Source organism: Psittacula echo, assembly GCF_963264785.1.
Source record: "Psittacula echo genome assembly, chromosome: 4".
Lineage (NCBI taxonomy): Eukaryota > Metazoa > Chordata > Aves > Psittaciformes > Psittacidae > Psittacula > Psittacula echo.
Genome location: NC_137738.1, coordinates 88,560,968 through 88,585,177, shown reverse-complemented (window position 1 = coordinate 88,585,177; position 24,210 = coordinate 88,560,968). Strand labels below are relative to the sequence as shown.

General features: G+C 38.8%; 1 protein-coding gene across 1 annotated transcript in view; it reads right to left on the bottom strand.

The window, feature by feature from the left end:
• The window catches only part of SNTG2 (syntrophin gamma 2), a gene marked incomplete at both ends in the record, with an annotated part of 282,638 nt that extends 259,373 nt beyond the window's left edge, over positions 1-23,265 (bottom strand). The window contains one exon of the mRNA XM_080614918.1: positions 23,194-23,265. Within this exon, the coding sequence (XP_080471044.1) occupies positions 23,194-23,265 (72 nt within the window). The remainder of the gene's footprint in view (positions 1-23,193) is intronic.
• Positions 23,266-24,210: the final 945 nt, after the last annotated feature.

The following is a 24,210-nucleotide window of genomic DNA, read 5'->3' as shown; positions in this document are numbered from 1 at the left end:
AGTTCCAGAGGGCTATAAATCCAATTTTACGAGTAGAGATTTCATAAGTAAAAGATATGATGTTCAATGTTTATTCTGTCTTTAATTTTGTTTTGGGGGAAAAAACAAAAAAAAGGTCTTTTATGTTAATATTACTATAGAGAAGCTAATCCTAAAGGATGCTAACAGTGCATATGTACTCTTATCTCAGTACTACATATCCCAGTATAGCACACACTTACTATAATCAGTGTTTCAGTGAAAGATGCAAGAAAAATGAAAAAGCAAAAAGTATCATTCTATAAGCCTCTCCAATTACAGAAAGTGTACGTGTTCCTGGCAGTCAGACAAAGAAAAGGTCCAGCCTTGTCATCACCCTGGGCTTCTTGTGCAGTTGCTCACTCTTGCTGCCTCTGCCATGCACAGGCTGAAGCCCAGCAAGCCCAGCACTATTGCACAAGGTCTGTGCTAGTAAGGAAACCACACCTATGTGATACTGCCTTATACATGCTGCATACATGACAGTGGCAGCCTTAAACCATGACACAGGCAATTTCATGACAAACAAGTTCCAGTAAATAAAACAGGTCCCAGCATCCACCCCACACACTTTTGAATTTGGGTCATTTCACAGCACCACAGTATCACAAAGATTATGTCTTTCATAACTTTAATCCAAACTACCGCTATACCCATATTAATGACATTTTCTCAAAGTAATGTGGATTGATGTGAATTAACAGTTATTTCAATGTTTAGGGTTTTTCTGGAGACATCTATATCTTACCTCCTTGCTGCTTCTTAGTGTTTGTGCATAATAAGACCAGGAGAACATAGGCTGCTCATGGGGCCACAAATAGTGATAGTGATACTGCCAATGTGACAGTGCCTAGTGATAGTGCCAATGAACCTCTGTATCACAGAGAAGCATCCCCAGACACCTAATACAATCAGTCTACAGCGTATTTCTTAAACAACAGGTGAAAAATCTATAGCTGTACATGGTCAAGGTGAGAGATAACAATGAGGACAGTCCTAATGGCACATGAGGACTCCTGCAAGGATATGATGACATAGGTGGCCAAGGAAGTTTTCAATGAGCACCGTCAACTGAGGAGTATCTGATAGTGAAACAGAAGCAGCTCACAGCATATCACCTTAAGTCAGATATCATTTTGTTGAAATTAAGATTACATGACAGAAAGGAATAAAATGTCATAATCATGTCTCAAAACATTTAAATAGAAAATACATGCAGGGCTTATATAAATGTTACTTTAACAAATATTATTATTTTTGTAAAAATTATTCTGAGTAGAGTTCCCAAATGACTGTGTGAGTAGCAGCCTACTCTTATTCCATGACATGATAATAAAGTTAATCTATGGATATATATTTACTCAATTTAATCAAGTCAAACTCAGATATGTGTATTATGAAATGAAAACAGCTCCCGGGAAACAGCTTAAAAAAAATGCCCTCCTTCTTTCAGATAGCCTACAGCATAAACAATTACCCAGCATCTCACAAGGGATAGAAAACAAACAGAAAAAGGTTATATCTTGCTTCAGTTGCCTGACTTTATTCCTAAGAAATTATTCTTACATATTAACCTTTACTTTGTCTCTTTCAGTAGTTGTTACCTAACTGCATTAGTAAATCTTGCAACTATTCTGCAAGTAAAAACATAAGCACTGCAACCATCCTTAAAATACTTCTAATATTGAAAGTGTTAGTTACTATGTTGTACATATGTTAAGGAGTCTCTCTCCAAAGACACTGAGTCAGCTTTAATTGTTTATGTAGGGTTTTAGTAATACACTTTGAAGCTAGATACAACACTTTGATCTTTAAAAGCTTAAATGAGAGACTCAAGTGTATATCCCCAAACTTGCATTTAATCTGACTTAAGACTAAAAATGAGTCATATTTCAAATGAATCAGGCATTTTAAGATGACACTGGCTAACTGATTAGTCCCCAAAATATGTCATTCGTAAAGAGAAATAAATCCTAAGAAACATTTATCCTGTAAATTTTATTTATTTTTTTTTAACATTCTGGTACAAAGACCTCATTCTGTAGCAATTTCAATTCTTCCTGAAGTCAATAGACTATATATAATGACAGAATAGTCATGCAGATTAGACATAAGAACAACTTCAGCTTTGCTCTTAGCTAAAAGAAGGCAGTATTTCAAAATTGCACTAGTGCATTTCACATCAATGTTGAAAATTCCACTATATAACTGAAAAGTAAAATATAAGACTAAGTGATTCTTTTTTCTTTACATAATGGTAGTTTGATTTTTCCACATTATTTCCAAAATGAAAGGTTTCTTCAACCTTTTTCCTCTTCCACTTCTGTAATTATGCCCCAATACCACCCCCAGCACACACATACACATGCAATCTTTTTTAAATTATTAAACCAGCCACATCTAAGGGTTTTGTTTGTTTGTTTGTTTTTTTTAAAAAAAAGCTTAAAAGAACACTAGTACAATGATTCCTGATACTTCAGTGACATCATACAATACCCTCGTTTCAAAAGGCCAACACACTTAGAGCAAATGTGCTAGTCTATTTAAACATATGCTTGGTATGCTCAAAGCAAGCAAGCACAAATACCTGGATTTACAAAGATGACAGCGGTTAAGTCTGCAAACAACTTTAATATAAGAAAGTTGAGCCTAGCAGTGCCCTGACATGGAACAACTCTTGAATCCTAGGGACCCCACAATCTCTCATCAGCGCAAAATGACAAGTTAGGTTTTGCCAGGCAGCTGCAAACTGAGCGTATGAAGTAGCTGAAAGCACTAAGTGAAACACTGAGGAACAAGGTGTGCACAAGAGGGTGGATAGGATCTATTCAGAGGTGGATACACAGGCACATGCATACACTGAGCTGAAACTGCAGAGCTGCTGGCCCTCTCCTGGAGCCAGGAACTCAATAAAAGTCTCTCTCCTCAATCAGATGAGAAGACAGCATCTTCTACCTTATACTGAACAGGAAAAAGATAAAAGTATTCATCTGATTTGAATTTTAATATAGATAGTAAGATCCTATGACACTATTAAAAAAGTAAATAGCTTGGAAGAAAGGAGAGTAGGGGTCTATACAAACACCCAGCTTAGAAAGCTTTCTCGGTCTCTCATCACCTTCACTGGAGGAGTATCACAGGACTTCTCAGATGCCTTTCATACACCTGCACCTACTTAACCATTTTCCTTGCTCTGTAGCCTCTTTTACTTGCAACATGTGGGATAGTAATCCTGAAATCCGTAAATTAGTGTCATCACAGAGGCACTAGTTGACACTTATTCATGCTGCAGATGCCCGTACATGCTCAGTGCTAGCTGTAGTCTTCAGCTTTTAATCACGACAGCAGAGCATGCTAATAGAAAGTGTAGCCTTCAAAAATTATATAATCTCTTTATTTGTCACTTATTGCAAAAGCCCTGAGGAGCAGCTTCAAGTTCTCCTCTATTATAGCTAGTTTCCTACTTTCTCCTCTTTATCTTAATATTAAAGCCTTATGAGCCTGACAAGAGGATGATACTTCGGTTTGCATTACCGATTTGAATACCAAGTATTCAATCAGGTTTCATTGATCACAGGGGTTCTGAAAAACATTTGCATGCTCAGCATAAAGTTGTATTATTAATTATAGGAAACATTAGTCATAGTTACACATAACTGATTTCAAAATATTAATTAACTTTAAAATAAGGACTGTGTAGCTCCTCCACACAGAATAAAATAACTGTTTCACTATTTGGTGAGACTTTTTTTCGATCTCTACACTGCTAGCTAGTCAGGCACTGCTATCACATGAAACAGTTGTGGACTCAGATTCAAGATTTCTGCACTACATCTTGTTATGGTGCTAAGGAACATCTGTCTTTCCAGTGTAGATGTGGATGCTCTTTGAATAACAAGACTTAAAAAAAAAGACTGAAAAAAGCATACAAGCCTGTACTGTAGCTGCTGTTCAGACAACCACCCCTCACTGACAGGGTAGTTAGAACATTATCACTGGCATTACTAGGTTTCAGAATTAATTTCCTGCTAAAAAGAGTAATATTACACACTATAGCACTGGTTTTAGTTATGATGCTAACTTTGGGCTCCCATGAAAACCAGACACTGCCCTATACTTGCCTTAAATTTTCTCATCTGCATTTTCCATCTCCCAACCTACTTCATGATGAACTTCTGAACTTTCAATTCAATGTGTTACTGCCTACAAAAACAACTTGAAATGATCAAAACAGACATGCTCTGTTATTTGCAAATTTCAGTGAATACAATTTCCACAATTTCCATTATTTAAATAAGGAAAAACAAACAAACAAACAACAAAAAAAAACCCTAGACAAACAAAACCAAACAAACAAAACCCGTAGAGGTTGCTTTCCCTTAGATTTTGGTCAATCTTGCTCCAGAACACAGGAGATTTGCAATCAGGAATGTAGCTTCTCTATGGAAACACAAAGATGAAATATTCCTAATTTGACTCCTTATCTCCAACTACTATTGTCATTTTATCAGACCTTTACCGGACTGCATAGAGGCATTAGAAAGAAAATTTTTATGGTGGAGTTGACAACTATTTTATAACGTACCATTACAGATGAAAGAAAATCAGAATCAATTAATTTCATTTGTTCTTAATGACAGAACAAGAGTCAGCACTTCAAGCTCCAGTAGGGTACATTAGCATCCCTAGCAGAGGAAAAAATTACAGTCATCAGATCATTAAACAAATTGCCAAGTGAAGTTACAGACTCATTATCACTTGAAACATGACACCTATCAGAAGAGCCAGAAATAATAAATCCATCTTGCCAAAATGGTAATGGGTTGTCCATAAATTCAAAAAGAAACACATTCCAAAATTGAAATGGTTTAATTAGGTTACAAAAATTACTTGTTATTACAATCTGCATTCTTTTACTTAGTCAGGAATAATGAACATGCGAAGTGCTACAGCAAACAGCCTCCTGAAAGATTACTCAAATGGCAGCCTATTTAATAAAGCCCTACTTTATAAACCGTCACTTCTTTTCTTACTGTTTGAAATTCATGACTTCAGAGAATATAATGCACTTTGGGGCAGAAAATAACATCCCTTCAGCTGCATTTTTTGCATCTATTCTCTATATGTGTAAACAAAATCAATACCACTTGCTTGCCATTCTCACTCTATACCTTATCTAAGGAAAACCACCAGCTGGTACAGGACTAAACGCAGCCTTGGGTGACCACTGCAGCAGTGGCAGGTGACCAAGTGCCACAGTCAGCTCCCGCACAGCAAGCACCTGGTGTTGGGGAGCAGCATCAGGCAAAGGTGCAAGCCAAGGCCAAGCCAAGAAACGCAAAGAATAAGTCAGAAGTAAAGCTGACACCAGCTGATGCCAGCATGGCCCAGGTGGGGACAAGAGGATGCTGCGCTGGGCCCAAATGGGGCTCCTGAGTCTTGGACAGGAACACCCCCGCTCAGCCCTCAGGGTTCAGATGCTCAACTGCCACCACCAGAATGTGTTGCTTCTGGTTTTGAAGGCACAGAGGCTTTGTGAAATGCTATACTGGAATCCAAATGTCCTTTCTCTCAGCCTTAAAGGAAGTTCTATTTAAAAATAATCTGTTTGTTGTGAAAATTAAACTATTTCTGCACAATTAGGCTAACCTCTGACAGCATGGTACAGCCATTACAGTACAGAGCCATGCTGTGCTTAAAATGAGCATCTCTGAAGACTTCTGCCATGTTGGGAGGAGTTTTCTTGCATACGTTAGTGATTTAAGTAAATGACACAGAAGTCTAAAAGAAACAAAGTAAGAACTGTGAAAATATTAAGCTTAGTGGCATGCACACATTAATTTAGAGGGAAAGAAATTAGCATGGGCAGTAACTAGCCCTACAGCAGTGACAAGCACTGCACAGGCTACTTTGCAAGCACTACCTTTGGCCAAGTTTCCATGGTTTAGGAGAGGGAATATAAGACCTGCTATTTAACCCTGAAAATCATCAGTTTTATTACACAGATCTCAAGCCACACATTAAATTGCTTTCACAGACAAAACATCAAAATGCACGCATCAAAACTTCAGCACAAGTCATCTCTCAAACAGAAAAGTCATTGGCAGATTGGCAAAGAACTGATCTCTGTCCAGCAGATCACCCACTTCTGTTTCAAGGACAGCCCAGAATAACATTTTGAAAAGACCATGAAAAGGAAATACATCAAAAAATTTAAAAGATATAATCTTTTGCATAGAAAACCTCTAGCTGTAAAATAACAACTGAAGTTACAAGGTTTGACAATTTACCAAGGTTCTTTTTTTGTCTTAGATATTAAAGTTAATTAAAACTGGTGAAGTCATGTAGTCATTTATGACCTATCCTAAATGTAATATAATCTCATCTGAAATGCATGAAATTACTCTGCCTATATCTATTACTTCAATTCTTGATAACTATTATAGTCATTCAATAATCCAATTGCTATAAATTACATTGCAAAGTAGGCCCATGCAATAGCTAAAATAGAAATTGTGACATTGTCTGCACAACGTTAATGGACCAAATGAAACTTATTAGGTAAAACAAACTGAAAAAGAAAACCCAAAAACTTGCTTTGTCTTCCCATGATACCTATATTGAAAATGTTTAACTTGCTGCAGAATAGGACACCCTATGAATATATATATAGAATTACTATTTTCAAATGTAAGAGTCAAAATATATACTGAATCTAAAATGTTTTTAATGTAGTTGGGAAGGTGCTAAGTGTGACATCAATAAATAGGCACTCTTGGACACTGGCCAGACTTCCTGGAATGCAGGAACACATACTTATTTGTGTAAAGCTCCATTTTCTGGTGCCCAGTGATTTCATCTAACACTTGAGAGTATGGAGTCACTGAGAGTCAAGCTTTGCTAATCCCCAGCAAGGAAGAGGTTCCCAGAGGAAGTGGCAGTTAACAAACACTAGCCTCCACTGACTAGCCTCCACTGTTTGCAGTTCAGAGTTTTTGAACACTAATAAATATTTATCTTATGTTTATAAACACAAGGAATAGCTTATTTTGGCTAGAGTCTAGCCCAAACATATGAAAAAAAAATCTGTCATTTCAGGTTCAGATCAGGGATCAAAGACAAAATCATGGCTTTGGGAGAAAAGATGACACAATCTTAAGAGTATAAGAGTGCAAGATGTTTTACTGAAAGGGTGAATGAAGGAATGAAAGTAAATTAACAACTGTTTCATTTTCCAAACTCTTTCAACCAAATTTAAAAATTAAAATGATACTAAAAAAACCAGTGATTCTTGGAGTATGAGCCCACCTCATAAACAGTGAGTTTAGAAAAAAAACAAATCAGCAGTTGCTATGCAAAGGTTGAGGAATGCCAAACAGCAAGAAAAAACACTTGTATATACCACTTCAGGTTATGAGGGTACAACATTTAAATGAACGTCACCAAGCCTGATGTAAACCTACTGCCATAGCTGCCCTCAGCCAGCTGGGATACGAGATCTAATGTCTAACATCTAACTAGTAGATGTCTACGGCTAACGAATCAAATCTCTAAAACCCAGTGTTCCCATCCAAATCTAAGCATTTTTTTCCTGGTACAGAAAAACATACTAAAATTATCCTAAAAAAATTATCCTTCTCAGCTAGGATTTACAGAAGAGAAGCACTTTGTAGAACATTTAAAACTGTCCTTTGAAACAGGAAGAATGAGAGGTTTGTCTATTTTGTTTACAAATTAATGGAATATAATGATCATACAATTTAACTTTTCAGTATGCATTTCATTCTGTGGAACTAATGAGCTTTGTAAAATCCATATCCAATAAAAGAAAACCTCCAAACAAACTAAGCATTAATTATCATTTGCAACAGTAAAAGATGAGGTTTTTTTTCCTTTTTGAAATTATACGTAATTTCAGGTAAAAATCCGAACTGCACAACATTTTTTTAAAAAGTAACTTTTCAGAATTTGTTAAGTGTTGTTTACTCCTATGCTAGAAAACTGAGCCCAGAAAATAAACTGTTCCCATATGTTTCTTTAAAGTATTTACATTCAGCCTTCATATGCATTACAAATGAAATCTATGCTTCATGGAACATGAAAGCACGTTCTCTGAAATTCTTCATAAATGCAAAGCACAATCTGTCTCTGCACTACTGAGGGGTAAGGTAGGCAGAAAAGAAATAAAATATGCATATACACACTCATGCACAAGGGAAAACAAGACTCAGACCTAAGTTTGACAATTTAGTTACAAAAATTCATACAGATTTATATACTGTGCACCTTCACTGAAGTTAATGTATCTCCAGAAATTGCATTTATATTCATGAGATCCAGCAGATCTAAAAACTTGCTGCCACAACAGTGTAACAATCCATGTGGTGTGATCATTATTGTAAGTATGAATATGAAAAAAGAAATAATTAAACTTTAGTCATTAATGCAAATTGTGAGCCTGGTCTAGTGGAAGGTGTCCCTGCCCGTGACAGAGGGTTGGAACTGGATAATTCAAACTGTTCAGTTACCCCGTGATGGTTTTAAGATTTCACTATCAATACTCTTTGTAGAATCAAAGAGTCCTCTAAATTAAATACTGAACAGAGGGCATCTAGTTTTCATATGAGCAACATCATGAACCTCTGCCAGAATCTCCCAACAAACCTGGAGTGTAGCACACCCTTTTCAAGACCCTTTTATTATACAGACCCACATTGTTTGATTTTTTTTTATTTCCCCAGGTTGTAAGAGTCTCACAGTTTGTAGAGATCATCTTGCACCTTCCAGACAAAGTTCTTTTCTTTACTGCACCTCTTAATTTGTATTACAAAATTGAAAGTTTAGTTAAATTCATCAGGATATTAAGGGAGCCCTACATAAAGATATGCATCTTTTCAGGTTTTATCCTGGCATGTGAATGTAAATGTTGACACAGTACTTTGGAAACAAACATGTCTCTGAAATAGTGTACAAGCAGGTTTTTTCTTTTCACAGAAATGTTTTGCAGAAATGTTAATACTTGCTAAGGATAGAGATTCTAAACTTGAACATTGTTATCTGGGAATCATAACCTCACATATTATCTAGATATTTCAGATATCTTACTTTTAGGAGGCAGACTCTCCCAGATCAGACTGAAACTTAGCTCCAGCCCGGCAAAGCAGGAAAACATAAAATATACACATACACATATATGTGAGCGTACATAACATGCTATATGGCATGTGACTCCTGAAAGGTTTCCAGTTCCTGAATCACAAATTTCCTAGTGTACTTTGCTGCCAAAAAATTAAGCAGCAATTTAAACAGAATAATTCCCCCATACAGTTCATGAAATAAACTGAACAGCAATTAGTAATCCCATTCCTCTCACATATACCAAGCAAACGAGTGATAGTAAATCTGTGGGCTTGGTTGGTGCCTATACCTCTGAATACTCTTCATAGAACATGCTAGACAGAAATCACACAAGTAGCTCCAACTCACATTTTAACTGGTTATCACTGCTATAAAAAGAATTAATGATTAAGTGTTTAAACTTTGTCATGATCAATTCAGTTGTGAACCTGTTAATATCCAGAATATGACGATTAGCCACAGAATAGTGTTCATTTTGCAATTATATAAAGGGATTCTGCTATCAAAAAGGCAGTAAATCTGGATGCTAAATAAAACAACAGAGTCAAACACACAAAACCGTTTTAACAGATACAGACACAAAAATATTGAAACTTTTTTTTTCTATGAAGGAAACTGGAGGATTAGGGAAAATCACAAGCCAAACATAAGTCAGTCATCTATTTCACGATCCAGGATGTGTACTTATGAGTACTTCATGAGATAAATCTAGAGTAATCCTGCTTGATTTACCATATTGACCAGGCCACAGTCTGAGTTCCATAAATAATTTTTACAGAGATATGGGCCAACTAGAAAAAGTCAATAGCAAAGAAAATGTACGATTCAAAATGAGAAGATTGATGCTGCTTATACTACAGAATATGTATTGACTGTCTTCCTATACACAAAATGCTGCTGCAAAAAGCAAATATCCTACTGCACAGATCAAATGAAGTAACAGCAGCCTCTAAGGAGTACTCTCGAAGGAGTAAAGCCAAAGGAGTGAAGAAATGCCAATTAACCAACTCAACCTGATCTTGATCAACTTGCATCTCCAGGTGCCAGGGAGCAGCAAGAGTGGGCTGCTCCACCAGAGAAGGTAAGCAGGGAGCTCAGGATGGTTGTGAGGCAGCAGGAGCAGTGTCCTTACCCACCAGGAGTACGGTCCCACAGTACGCAAGCAAGAATAGCAGAGCAAAATACTAACCAAAGTACAATACTAAACTTGACAAAATAAAGAAGAATGTACATAAACAGACGCAGTCAATGCATGAAGAAGAGATATATATTCTCCTTAAACTTGATCAAATTAGAGATGTCCTTTCTCCTGCCATTCAGTTGATCCTCAATGAAAAAGCTTTGTGTCATATTTCTCTTCACTAACATTATAATCAAATTGTTGGCAGACTAAGACTCAAGATACTCAAGATATGAAGAGCAAGACCTGACAACCTGTAACAGAAACTAAGAATAACCGGAAATTAAGTCATTAGCACACTGGGAACTTGTGTTATACTGCTTTATGTAGGCAGAAAAAGCCCTCTGCTTTTACTCCTAGGTTGTGGGTGCTATCTCTTTTCAAAGGATGCTTTAAACCAGAATTAAAGCACCTGAAATATTCTTTTAAAAAGGTTTGTGGGGGTTTTTTTAAACTCTAATCTCATCCCAATCTTTAGTTTATTTTCTAGCTTCTCCTGATGAATTAATAGGAAGAATAATTTTCCCTAGCAAAAAAGAGGGTGTTTTGCATGGCTCAAAGACTACTCATGCCTATGGCCAGGAGTATTTTTCACTAATCTGCTTTGCCTCATTTCTTAAAAGAACCAAGTAACGATGAGTACTCTGCAGTCCATGAAGAAGAGGAGCAAAACAAGCAGCAGAAGTTCTTTCCTCTACGGAGTTCCTCACTTTGTGTAACTAAGGGAATTTGCAAAGTGAGGGAGTATATTCCATCTTAGTTCTCATAGCACATTTGAGAGTAATCAAATCACACCCTCTCAAATCTGAGGAATTGGGGAAGGAGTAGTAAGAAGGAGGAAGAGAAAGAGCTATCACCATTTATTCTTTCAGCCTGATCTACAGTGCTACTTATTACACTACAGCCTAAATATTCTAAGGAAAGTGAGGGCTTAGCCGGGGAAGGCAAGGAAGAGGTAGGTCCTCTCCTCATCTGTACACTCATTTGTAATGGAGAGAGAGATAAGGAGAGAGAGTGCAGATAATGAGGACAAAGATAATAAGAAGACTGCATCTTTTGATCATACCTGGAATATAAAAACATAGAGTTGAATTTACTGAGCCTATATCTAGACAGAATAGGAATGCATTACAACAGAAGTAGATCTGCAGAGTAAAATTGCTTTTGTCAAGGACACAACACACCTACACCATGGGTATTTTGGGGAAGCTTTATTTTGTACTTGCTATAACATGGTTCCATGGACTGAACCCTCACTAGTTGCTGCAGTTAATCAGGTGCATCTTCGAAATGCCTTTCAGTTTATTTCCATCTGAAAGAAATTCAGCTTGGATGCTTGTGTATCAGCATTTTAGTTCACACAAGAAGTGGATATTTGAAGCATATCTCCCCAGTCATTCCCATTTTTCATGCTGTGGTCTGCTTTGTAGTGTGGTCTCAGCACATGAGGTGGAGGTATGCTCCAGGGGCAAATCCAGACAGCCACTAACAGGCTTTCAGTCCACAGAATCAGGCTACAGTTAATCCAAAATAAAACTGCAGAGATCCATATAATGTGAATTGTTCAGTCCCTCTGTCCTAGCACACAAATCTACTCATATTCAGCTTTGCTCCTTATCAGCATAGGATATACCTTTGGTGCACTCCAAACCACAGCACAGACTACATGGCAATAAATATGGATGATAATAAGCTTCATCTGAAAACCATGTCTCTAATCCCAAGAAAAATATTAATGCACATGTCCTAGGAGGAAATAAAGACTCTTTGGAATGGAATATTTTCCATCACCATTTTATGCAAGTCATTTATTCAGTTCACTGGTGGTAAATTCCCCTGAACAAAAGGGTCAGCAACTCTCAAACACATCTGACCACATCAGGTTAGTATAAAATAACAAAAAGGACAGCTACAGTGGACAAGTCTAAGCAGCATCTATACAAGCAAATAAAGCAGCTGAGGGCCCGCAGGTCAGCTGGCAGAACTATTAGTGAATATAAGTGCTTCTGCCCTCCTTGAAAACATGAACCACAACTTTGGTGCCCACAGGAATGGTCCCAAGTTACAGTCTGGATATTGTCCAGAAGACTGCTCTTTTGCCTAGGAATAAGTAATGCTAAGGAAAATGCTAACAGTTTAACAATATGATCAAACGCACTTTAATGCATGGAGCTAAGCCACAGCTGCCTTAGTGTCAGTGATAGTCAGTAATTCCCACCTACATAAGGGAAAGTATACCAAAAATCATCTTCAGAAGGGTACAATCTGAATGGACTATTATTCTGCTTCTGCAGCAGTTACTCAACCACATCCAATGAAACTCCCGGTCTCTGAGGTGTGGCTGTACCTCTAAATCACAGGTTACCCTGTACCACCAGTGGACAGACTGAAAGAACCATTAAGACAAAAAAAAAAAAAAAAAAAAAAAAGGACAAGTTGTTATATTTCAGTTAACTGAAACAGCCATAAAAGTATTTGTAGAGCTCATTAGTGAAAGCACCTTAATTTCACATAAGAACATGAAATCAGTTCCACGAGATACTTGATCTGTAAATATCAAAGGTTGCAATTTACAATTAATGTATCTAAATCTTTATTCTACACAATAATGTTCAAGACAATAATTTTCCATTATATTTAAGAAAGAAAATACTTTTTAGTATTTCTTGCAGAAATATAGAGAGCACATAGACTACTGCTTGGATTGCTCTTTTAAGTCACATCCAATTAAATATAAGATAGAGAATTAGCTCTCAGTGAGCAGAAGCTCTCCTAATGAAACATCAGCACCACAAATAAAAGCAGAGACTATAGTCAGACAAGTCAGTCACAGAGAAACACTATTCTTACACCTAAATAATGTTCACTCACACTTTCATTTTGGAGAATATTTTGATTACTTAAATGGAAAAGATCCCTTCTCTCTAGGAGTTTTTCAATTTATATTGATAATATTCTCTTGTCTGGCCTCAGTTTGCCAAAGTTTCACAAAAGTACTTGAAAAATAATCATGCTCTTCAAGACAATCTACTTTTTACCACTTACAAATTCCATCCAAAACTGTTATAGAACTACATTATGTTCATCTCACACTTTACTGCCATTAAACCATGGCAATAAGTTGGTGAGTTTGGTTTAGGTTTATTTATCTTACTTCTGCTAGATATACTGGGCTAATTCATAACTTCTGTAAGGCAGCACAGTCTGGAGCTAAGTTTCAAAATATAAAAATATGTTTATAGCTCTCCCAGAGCAGAGAGCCCTAATATTAATTGCTTAAAAAATACACATGAAGCACACTTGGCACTTTTTTTGTGGCACTTGATAATGAATCACATATTGGACTAATAGAAGGGAATTTTTATAAATTTTAAAAGATTAAGTCTTCATTTTGTGTTATAAATTGATGAAGCAAGATGTTTTTGTGGAACAGAATTAGATTGACCCTGGTCAAATTAAAATGACACTAGAATTAGAGAATTACAGAGTCAACTCAAGCAGGTTTGCTACATTTAATTATATTTAGCTATGAAAACTGCAGCAAATAGACATTAGTTAACCTTCCTGACATTCATAAAAGCCTGTCAAACTGCTGAAAGCTGAAAAGAAACAGAGCTAGCAGAGATTTAAGCATGGACTTTCCCTACTTATATACAGCCCCAAGTAACCAAGAAAAAACAACCCAGTCCTCCCTGAAGTCTAGGTAACACTTGCCTGCCTACTCACTTTCACATCCATTCCCCTTAATAACTACCCTATAATGTTACTGTTCTTAAAAAAAATCCCCTCTCTTCATTTTTGTTTACTTCTTGTCAACTGGTGTGAGAAACTGTCAAATGGAGCATCTAAAAAGACTGCATGTTCAGCTAATGAGAAAGCCTGGGTGTTTTTCTTTGTTTTTGGTCGTTTTTTTTTTTTAGGGATAAAGCAAAGATTCTAAAGGAGAAGCAGAAAGCAGCAAAGTACAGAAGCAGCACAACAGCACATAAGCACAATTAGTCACACAATAAACTAAAAAACAGTCAGATTGTTAATTGTGGTTAGTTTGGCTTTTTTCCTGACCAGAAGTCAGTAAAAGATTACCCATTCCTTCCTCTTTTCCTGACATATGAAAGAAATATTTTTGAGGGTATTAGTCACAGATGGTTCCAACTGCTACAAGATTGCCCTTGGTAGGGATTACAAATCTAGTTTTTGTTTTCTTGGTCTAAAGGCTCAATTACAGGTAGAAAAAGTCAGCTTTTTTTTTTCCAAGCTACATTTTATATTGTCTGACTGTCATAAACAATAGAAAGCTTTTTGGGGTTGTGCATGCAAATCAGATCTAAGCAATTTAAGTTCCTTAATTCTCATCAGTAGGTTGCTGTAGTAGCATTTTGATAATTCAGACTTCAGACTTTCTTCACAGACCACCTATCTTTAGGAGCACTTACACATTCCTAAGATAGATATGCTTAAAGAAGACCACTGTCTTGTTGGATTCAGTATGTTTTCTGAAAAGATCGTGCTACTTTTGAAAGTCCCTCAAGACTAACACATTCTTCTACATCTCCAACCTGGATTGCTTAAATTGAGTTGTCACAATCCCATGTTTTCTTTAACATCACATTTAAGACAAAAAAAATTAAGGATTTAAAACATTTAAATTTTTTTTTTTTTTTTTTTTTTGCAAATGGAAGGTACATTGGGTAGATTTAAGCCTTATCTTCAGAAACTTTAGAAGTAAAAAGGGTGATACAGACTGAATTTCACTTGACCGGGAACAAACAGGTATAACTTTAAACAGTGAATAAACTGGCCCATATCCAATTTCTGCCATCAGCTGGGAATTTTGGCCATTGTAGATTTATGTAATTTTCTAATGTAAAATGAATGTGAAGTTTGTCTTAAGTATACCAAGGAAATTGGAGGCTTGTGTGGAGTTAAATACAGTTGTTGAAAGGTATCTATTACCTATACGATATCTGAAGACTGAGATCACTGAGTGTTTGATAGCATTGGAGGACATATGATTTGTTTAGACAATAAGAGTACAAATTTCTTGCCTTATGAATGGTAACTGTATGTACTAACCATAACCTATTCTGTGATTATCACTTACAAGTATCATATAACTAACCCATGTATAACAAAGGTCTTTTCAGAAAACAGTGTCTTTCTTCCCCCCTCTAGTTTTCACAGATTATGAGTATAAACACAGAGGTATGCATATTTGTTCCAGTAGAATCAAAGATTCCCTTAATAATCACAAAATCCTGAATAACAGACTTGGAGGTTTTAGTACAGTAAAGCTACTCTTCAAAGAACACTACAAAGTCTAATCCTTTTATTAACGTCATTTTTTCTCTTACTATTAAAAAAAAAGACTATTCTGTTTAGTACATCCAGCATATGCACCATATGACGCACCAGATGCCTTAGTAATTAATTCATCTTTTCAATGAAAAGTACGATAAATAGCTGCATAAACCAGTGTGTTGATACAACTGATAACTACACTGACAATTCAAAACTAGAAAAGATTTTATAAAAAGCTATAGCTACATCACAAAACAAGACTGTCAAACTGAACTGGCAACATATGCTTACTTAATGCTTCAACTGTATTCTGGAAATAAGCACACAGCACACATTACTGTATATCCTTAGATTGTTGTTCCATCAGGGCTCATGAGGGGTGGCAGAAGAACATCTGAATGCTATGTTTACAAAAAATGATGTATAAGACAGTGGGATATGTTGAAAAAATAAGAGAGGAAAAGCCACCTCATATAAAATTAGATTGTAATCCTTGCTTGAAGAGAGTAGAATATTTTACCAGAATAAAAGAAACTTGCATTTTATTAACACAACACCACCTATGATTAATTCCTTAAGTCTTTCTAAAAATATGACTTAATACTGTTAAGACAGGATTTGTATGGAAAGATGTGCCTACAAATTCCTTGCAGTATCTATGTCTTACCTGCAGCCAGTGAAACAAATGAAAAATCTGTCTCTTTAACCTGTTCATTGAAGAGGTTTGCTGGAGAGGACAAAGGCAACACATGCTTGTGACAAATAGTTTTGAAATATGCATGCATCTTTAAAAAAAAAAAAAAAACTCACTGAGATACAGAAGAAAACTTTATATAACTTCTGGGGAAGTTTCATCATGTCGTCAGAAAACGTTGAAGCACTGAAAGACAATTTACTCAATCCAAATCTACACAAAAACCCCAAAACTTTAAATAAAACCTCTTCCTTTCAGCTTCTCCACTGGTAAAGCAGGAACAATAATGCACTCATTCATTTCACAATGTACTCTCAAACTCAGTATACTACTATTTACAGTTTATCCAGTGTTAGGTGTTAAAAACTGTTAGTAGTATGAACCACAGTGATTGCACTGTGGTAGCTTTGTCCACCAGCATGCATAGTGCAAGTTTTTCCACTGGCTATGTGAAACAGCCCATCACAAAACATGCATTGAGCCCCATTTGAACTCTTTGCTTTTGTTGATGGGCCTCTGCAAAGCTGGGCATAAAAGGGAATTCATATCAAAAGGTAAATCCGCCAAAATGCCATTTTGTGGCAAGGGAGAATCACAGAAAACTGATGATACAGATTTGTCACTGAAAGGCTATGATTCTGTCTGTCTGGATAAGACTGCTCTTGTGGTCCTCAACAAATCAGTCAAAGATTCTTTGCTACACATCACCCTAAGTGCAGAAGTCGGTACAGCTATAGATCAAAGAAGTGCTATGGAATTTGGCTGCTCAGAGTCTGGGAAATATGTTTACAGTGTGGATGATAACTGCCTCTGAAAAAAAGCTGTTCTGGATGCACCTTGCACAGCAGATCACATTACACAGAACTTGCCTGTTCAAGGGGGAAGTTTCTCCTCAGTTTTTATTCACCCAGTGAATCAGAAGTCTCATATAAACTGTGCAAAGATAAAAATCCCCAAACAATAGGCATAAAACAGTAATTCAAGTTTGATATTGTGGAGGGAAGCATTATAAGGTTAATGGTTTTATAGTGTCATACAGTAGAGCACTCGCTGTGCCTGTTAAAATACAGTACAAAACAACTGAGCTTTTGCATTGATTTTCTTGCTCAGAACTTCTCTAAATACTACAAATGCATTTTGTTTCTACTACAATCTCAACTTCACAAGGAGATGATAAATGAGATAATATCGATTAAATTGTGCTAAAGGGTTCCAGCTCTTCAAGGTTATATCCTTCAGAGAGTTTGCAAATTTCATTACAGAAATCTGCCTGCTGATGTACATAAATAGTGGCAGAAGAGTTCCAGCAAGAAAGCTCTCACTGAAGTCACACTGTTATTCAGACAGAAAGTTCAGACAAGCAGGTACAGAGGAGAATGAGCCTGCCGTTTTTTAAGAAAAATTACCAAAATATTTAGCTCATATCTGTATTATGTGAATGTCACCAACAAAGGGTATCTAGAGTGAAGCACAATCTTGGGCCTCTGTTAGCTTTAACTGTCAGCTTTGTCAGTCTTATGGAGGGCAAATCCACCAAATTGTTCCAAGTACTTTCTTCATTAGGGACTGTAGTGATAGGACAAGGGGTAATGGGTTCAAATTTAAACAGGGGAAGTTTAGATGGGATATAAGGAGGAAGTTTTCTACTGTAAGGGTGGTGAGGCACTGGAAAGGATTGCCCAAGGAAGTTTTGAATGCTCCATCCCTGATGGTGTTTAACGCTGGGTTGGACAAAGCCTTGGGTGACACGGTTTAGTGTGAGGTGTCCCTGCCCATGGCAGGGGGGGTGGAACTAGATGATCTTAAGGTCCTTTCCAACCCTAACTATTCTATGATTCTGCTTTACTTTAAGATGCTGTTTTTATAGTAAATTAATCTTAACTTCATATGAAAGTCAGCAATAACCTTCCCCTGCTTTTGGGGGTATGGGGAAAGGAATTGCATGAAACATCACACAAAAAAGCAATTACAATGATCTGATATATTCCCCTGAAGTTATGCATTCATTCTTAACTAATGGAGGAAAAGAAGAGCCACTTTTACTAGCCGTCTGCTTTTTAAAAACTTAGGATTTTTCTCTGAGACAATGGGGGCAGAGGAGTGTAAAGGGAAGAGAGTAATAATGGAAAGGACCACAGATGCTCCTGTGCTGGGGGACAGAAGGCTGTACAGAGTTGCCAGTGCACGCTACCAGCCACGAAGGCTAACAGCATAAGCAACAACAGAGATGCAATCCATGTAATCCTTTCCCTTTACTTGGCCTTCATTAGACTGTATCCAGTTATGGGCCCCGCAATACAAGAAATGCATTGACAAATGGGAGCAAGTCCAGTCAATGCCCACCAAAATGGTCAGGGGCTTGGAGCACTTCCCCTGTAAGAAGAGGCTAAGCTGGGCTTGCTTGAACCTAAAGAACCCAAAGTGCCTTTGGGAGGAGCTAACAGCAGCCCACTGCTTCACCATGAAAACAACCCAGCAAGGGAACAGGCTGTCCAGGGAGGTTGTGCAGTCTCCATCCTTGGAGGTTTTAAAGCTTCAATGGGAAAAAAAGCCCCAAGCAACTCAGACCAAGTTCAACATGGTCACTGCTTTCAGAGAAGGTTAGGCTCACAGTCCTCTCAAGGTCCCTTTCAACCTGAATGAGTCTGATTTGTGTTTGCTATATCTATTCTTGTGATGCCACTGGCAAGCAGTATTAGATGTCAGTGTTGCAGGAATACAGTCATGCCCTGTTCCTTCTGCTGAGCTCTGCTAGCATTTCTACTCTCAGCAGTCTCTGCACTCCCAAGTGAAAGTGATTCTATTTATATTCATCTCATAAAATGTTTAAAACATCAGGAAAAAAATTGCTTACAATAGGAACCACAGATCTAAGGTGTAAAAAGAGTATCAATGTGCTGTTCTTTTTCTGAGATCAGACACTGGATTTCAGAGCAGCAGGTTGTTACAAGTCTTATTTCCATTAAGATGTTAAAGCCATAAGCTTGAATGTTTTTTGTCAGTTTAATAATTCTTTCATGGATATATATATACAGGTAGAAGCAGGATTCAGATTAGTTTTGTGACAGTAGGGAAGCCACTTGAATACTCTGCTATTTATTAAGTGCTTGGTAAGTTTCTTTAATAGAATCTTGAAATTATTAATTTTGCAGACTTTTTAGGGGGGGAGGGGAGAATATCTTCCCCAATTAGTGGGAAGTCCACAAAATTTGCCCTGGAAAGTAATTATTAGGATTCACGTAACAGAATACATAGACACCCCCTCCTTGTCATGGGGCTCCGCCATCTGTTTTCTTGTGTTTTCTATCCCCAAATCAGGAGACAAAACCTCTTCACAACAAAAGTTTCTGAACTCAGCTTTTGCCCAGCAAGAAATTTTAATAGAAGGTGAGTGTGTGGGAGGAAAAGCTTCAATTAATAAGTATATCCTATTGATCTGTCTTGTGGAATTTGTCTTGTAGACAAGGCTTGGCAATAATCTTGAAATCCATGCCACATTACTGCTGATCTAACTTTTAATAAAAAACATAGGAAAGCCACATACCGTATGATCAAATGCAGTCCCAGCCTACCAAAATACTGGTGTGGAATATCAGTGGTGGTCCTCTATCTGAGAAAAATGGCAAGATTAAATGTTGACCCTGAAAAAACAGGTAGGGAAAAGGCCAGACACGGATGTTTGTGGTAACACGACACCTAGTGTTCACTTCCAGGAAGCTTCTGTACTGGTTTGAAAAAAACCAGCAATGTCCCAGGACTTGCTTTCCAAAAACAAACAAAAGGAAATAGTCACATTAGTGTCTCTATCCAAGTATTTAAGTTACATAGATATGGGGGGAGGAAGAGGAAGAAAGGAACCGAAAATCTGCATGTGCTGCATTTCCTCCTCCTATTGTTGGGCAACTCCAGAAAAGAGCGCTACCCAAAAAAGTTTTATAGCATCTTTTTCCTTTGGGTTTCTGCTGGGAAAAACAAAAAAAAGGCTAGATAGAATATGTGCAACAGAAGTTTAAGAGAATAGTCCCTGTTCTGAAAAAAAAAAAAAAGCTACCACATAATTTGTGGCAAGGTTTATTTATACATAGGAAAGAACTATATGCTTTTACTTCTTCATTTATAATCATGACAAATCAACAGTAAGAGTGACTGTAAAGCTAGCATTCCCTTTCATGCTTCTAGCGACACAATGAAAACCACAGTACCTAATGCATACTAGATCAACAAGACCATAAAATCCATGTAAAATCATGGCATAGGCACTCTGACATAGCAAGTGACAACTCCTAAGAGATTTGACCTCTTGAGTATCTCTAAGGGCAAAGAGGAAAAAAAACTATATGAGAATTCAGAACAAGAATCGCACTACAGATAGAGGAAGCACATGCTCCTTTCTGAAATTAGCTCAATAAGAATATTCGTCTGATCTTAAAGAAAACAAGTAACAGAAATGACACCGAGACTGGCAAAACACAAAAGACAAGGTCTGACTGAAACTTCAGGTCTGTAGAACAGAACATAAACAACTGCACTTCAAGAAGTTTATAGATACAAGAAACATTCTTAAAAGAGTTGTTAGTGTTAAAAATACAAGCCTACAAAACACTATAGTATTGGATTTCAAATGTAGCATGTTGTCTTGAATTTAAGAGTTATTTTCCAAGGAGCAGTGTTTAATTTGTCATCCTTTTGAAGAGGAAGAAAAAAATTAAAATATTACTGGTACATTTAAGTATTAAGACTGCCTAGCTACCACAATCTCAAACAATGAATTGGACTCGGTATGCAATATGCAAAGTTAAATAATAATTGGTGTTATTATATCTTATTTCTGAGAAAAATGGGCACAGACACTGTCAATACACCAATATTAAAATATACATTTTTATTTTGCAAGGCAGACAGACCTAGATTCCAATACTGTTAAATAACTCAAGAAGATGCAAGTTAAGCATTTATCACACTGTTAATTGCAAAACAAGTCCTTATTTTTTAGGATGTCTGAAGCATAATTCTCTGCAGAGATTGAGTATGTGGCATCTCTGCAGAGCCAGGCAGAACTCACCTAAATAAATATTTGCCATAAGATGTCCCTGTTTAACTTAAAGTCTATACAGCTTTTTTTTTTTTTTTTTCTTTTTTCAAGACTATAGATTCATGTCTTCTTTCAATTGTACATCTCTACTTAAAATACTCTGGAAAGTGAGCCTAATTTTTTTCTGTGTTTATTGGAAACAGCCAGCCTACCAAAACTTCAGTTTCATGGCACTATTCCTGTTTAGGGTCCAGGCAAACTATACAGCCACAAGCCTTTAGTTCTACCACTCTTGTCCAAAAGGTCAGTTCACTGTTCATTCAGCACCTAGTTCGGACCCAGACAGAAGTCCCATGAGCACTAGCAGGAACAGCACATCCTATTGGCCTTAAATATGTACATTTAACACAACTACGAGAACACCAGTTATAATTTTCAGCTAATGATAGTGATTATCCCTCACTTTTAATGCCGAAATATTCTGAACTGCCATACAACCTACTCAGCTGTTAATATTTTAGGTAACTGCTGCACAGATTATTTTTGCAGTTCGGGAACAGGTCTTACAAATTAAGAGCTGTGGAACAGCTTTAAAACACAGGGTTCTGCAGTAGGTTTGATTACTTCCTTTAGAATTATAGAAATTCTAAAAACCCAAATGTTAATGCTTGCATCTCTTCACACGCAGTCAAAAGAGAGATGCAGATACACAGTGCATACAGTGCAAAAGGACAATAGTTTGTTTCTACAGATATCCATGCAGTTGTCATACACACTGATGGTGCCAGGTATCCTCTCCCCTTGGCTCCTGCACTTGCATCTTCCAAATATTTGCTCTCAGCTTTACAATTACAGAGGCTCAAAGCAGTTAGGAATTCACTGTGAGGGGGAACACATCTTTAAAGTCATCTTGCATGCAGCTGAAAGGAGATGCCTTCTGAACAACACGGGATAAAACATAAGGAAAATAACGCAGTTTTCCTTGAAAAATTGCAAGGCTGTGGTAACAGGAATAGCTCGAAGGACAAAAGAATAAATTAAAGGGCTGTTTTAGCACTGGTAAACTATTTTATATAAATGCAATGAATAACTTTTTAGATAGTGACTGAAAAACACTGTGATTACGCTCCAACAAAACAACTTCACATGCCAAAAAGAGCAGCACATTAAAACACAGAGTGTAATGATTTTGAAAGGTACGCACAGCATACCCCCTAGACTTCAAATAAATCAGAGACAGCTGAGAATCGCCGTCAGAGGGCATCATTCATAAATGATGTTCCAAATATGCTTCCGTGAAGTAGCAAGTTATTTTCCAACTCCCTCACGGGCTTCTCTTGAAAGTCCATGAGGTGTTAAATACGTCTCGGTAGCTCACTTTTCTTGTCAGCACAGGCTTGCAGCTGGGTGTCAAGCCGAGTGATTCAATGCTGTCCCCCTGAGCGTAAACCCGACCCTCAGGCTGCAACCTGTCACGGCGGGCTGCAAACCGCGATTGCAGCAGGTACAACCTCCCCCGCGCAGGGACGAATCCCGCCCGACCGCGCCCGGGCCGCCGGTGCCCGCCCGGCTCCTGGCTCTGCAGCCGGGGACGGGCTGACGGAGCGAAGCGCGGGAAGGGGACCGCCTCGTCCCCCCGAGAGCCCCTCGGTGCCGTGCGGGGCTAGCAGCGTACCACAACAGCCCGGCCTCCGCCGAACCGCGCCCCGCTGCCCTCTCGCAAGCGTTCCCTCCCGCCCTCCAGGCACAGCGCCGCCGGCGAGACCCTATGCATCCCCAGCCCAGCAGCGGGAGTTGGTACCGGGACGGGCTGAGGAGAGAGCGGGTACTTGCCCAGGTGGGGACGAGGAGACTGCCGGGGCGCTCGAGCGGTGCTGGAAGTGGCTGCTTCCCCGCCACGCTCATCTCCTCCCATGCAGCTGGCGTAGTCCTCTCAGACGGGCGGTTCGGCGGGACGCGGCGCCCCGGGCACCGGCTGCGCAGCACCCCCCCCCCACCGGCACCTCAGGCGTCCCGGCTGCGCGGAGCAGGCTCACACCGCTACGGTCCGTGCTCTGCCCCGCGGCTCGGGCGGGGCAGTGGCACCGGCAAGGCGAGCGGAGGGGGGGACGTGGGGGACTCCCCTGCGGCTGGAAGCCAGGCGGGGAAAGGAAGCCGGCGAAGTCGCGCTTGCTATTTAACTTTGCTCTTCTCCGGGGGGAAGGCACCACCGCTAGCGCTCTCCTCCCCTGTGCGGCCGCATCCCGACAGCCGGGCTCTAGGTGCTGCTGCGAGCGCTGCCCCTCTCCTCCCAGGTACGGCTCGGCTCCGCTTGGCCCACCCGCTCCGCCCCACGGGGCTCCCGCCCGGTGCCGCTTCCATGCAGGGCGGTGGCCCGAGGCAAGGGCGGGTTTGAGCTCCTGCCTCCCCCAGCCTTCCTCCAGGGAAAGCTTCGGACTGGGGAACTTATGCCAGGGGAAGGCGGGCAGTGTGACGGGAAGCTGTGGGGCTAGGCGCGCAGCTACGCCAAGCGGCAAACCCCCTCACTTCCCGCGGGCCTCTGCAGCAGATCTGAGTCAAAACCAAGGGCGATTTGTCATCCCTCGAGTAGCGTTGGTACCCTTGATACTAGACAACACGGGGCAATCTGTCTTTTGGCAGGAAGAGCCCCCATCCCTGAACACTGACATCAGATGTTGCTCTTCACCTTCCATTCAAGTTCCAAATCATGGCCCATGGTCTGAGCCATCAATTTTGGGGGAGCTTCATGTATGTCTGTGGCAGCAATGCTAAGGCTGATCTTAAGAAGAGGTTCAGTCAGGTCCTTGGCATACTACTGTATGAGCAGGCATATTTTTCTTCTCTGAGGGG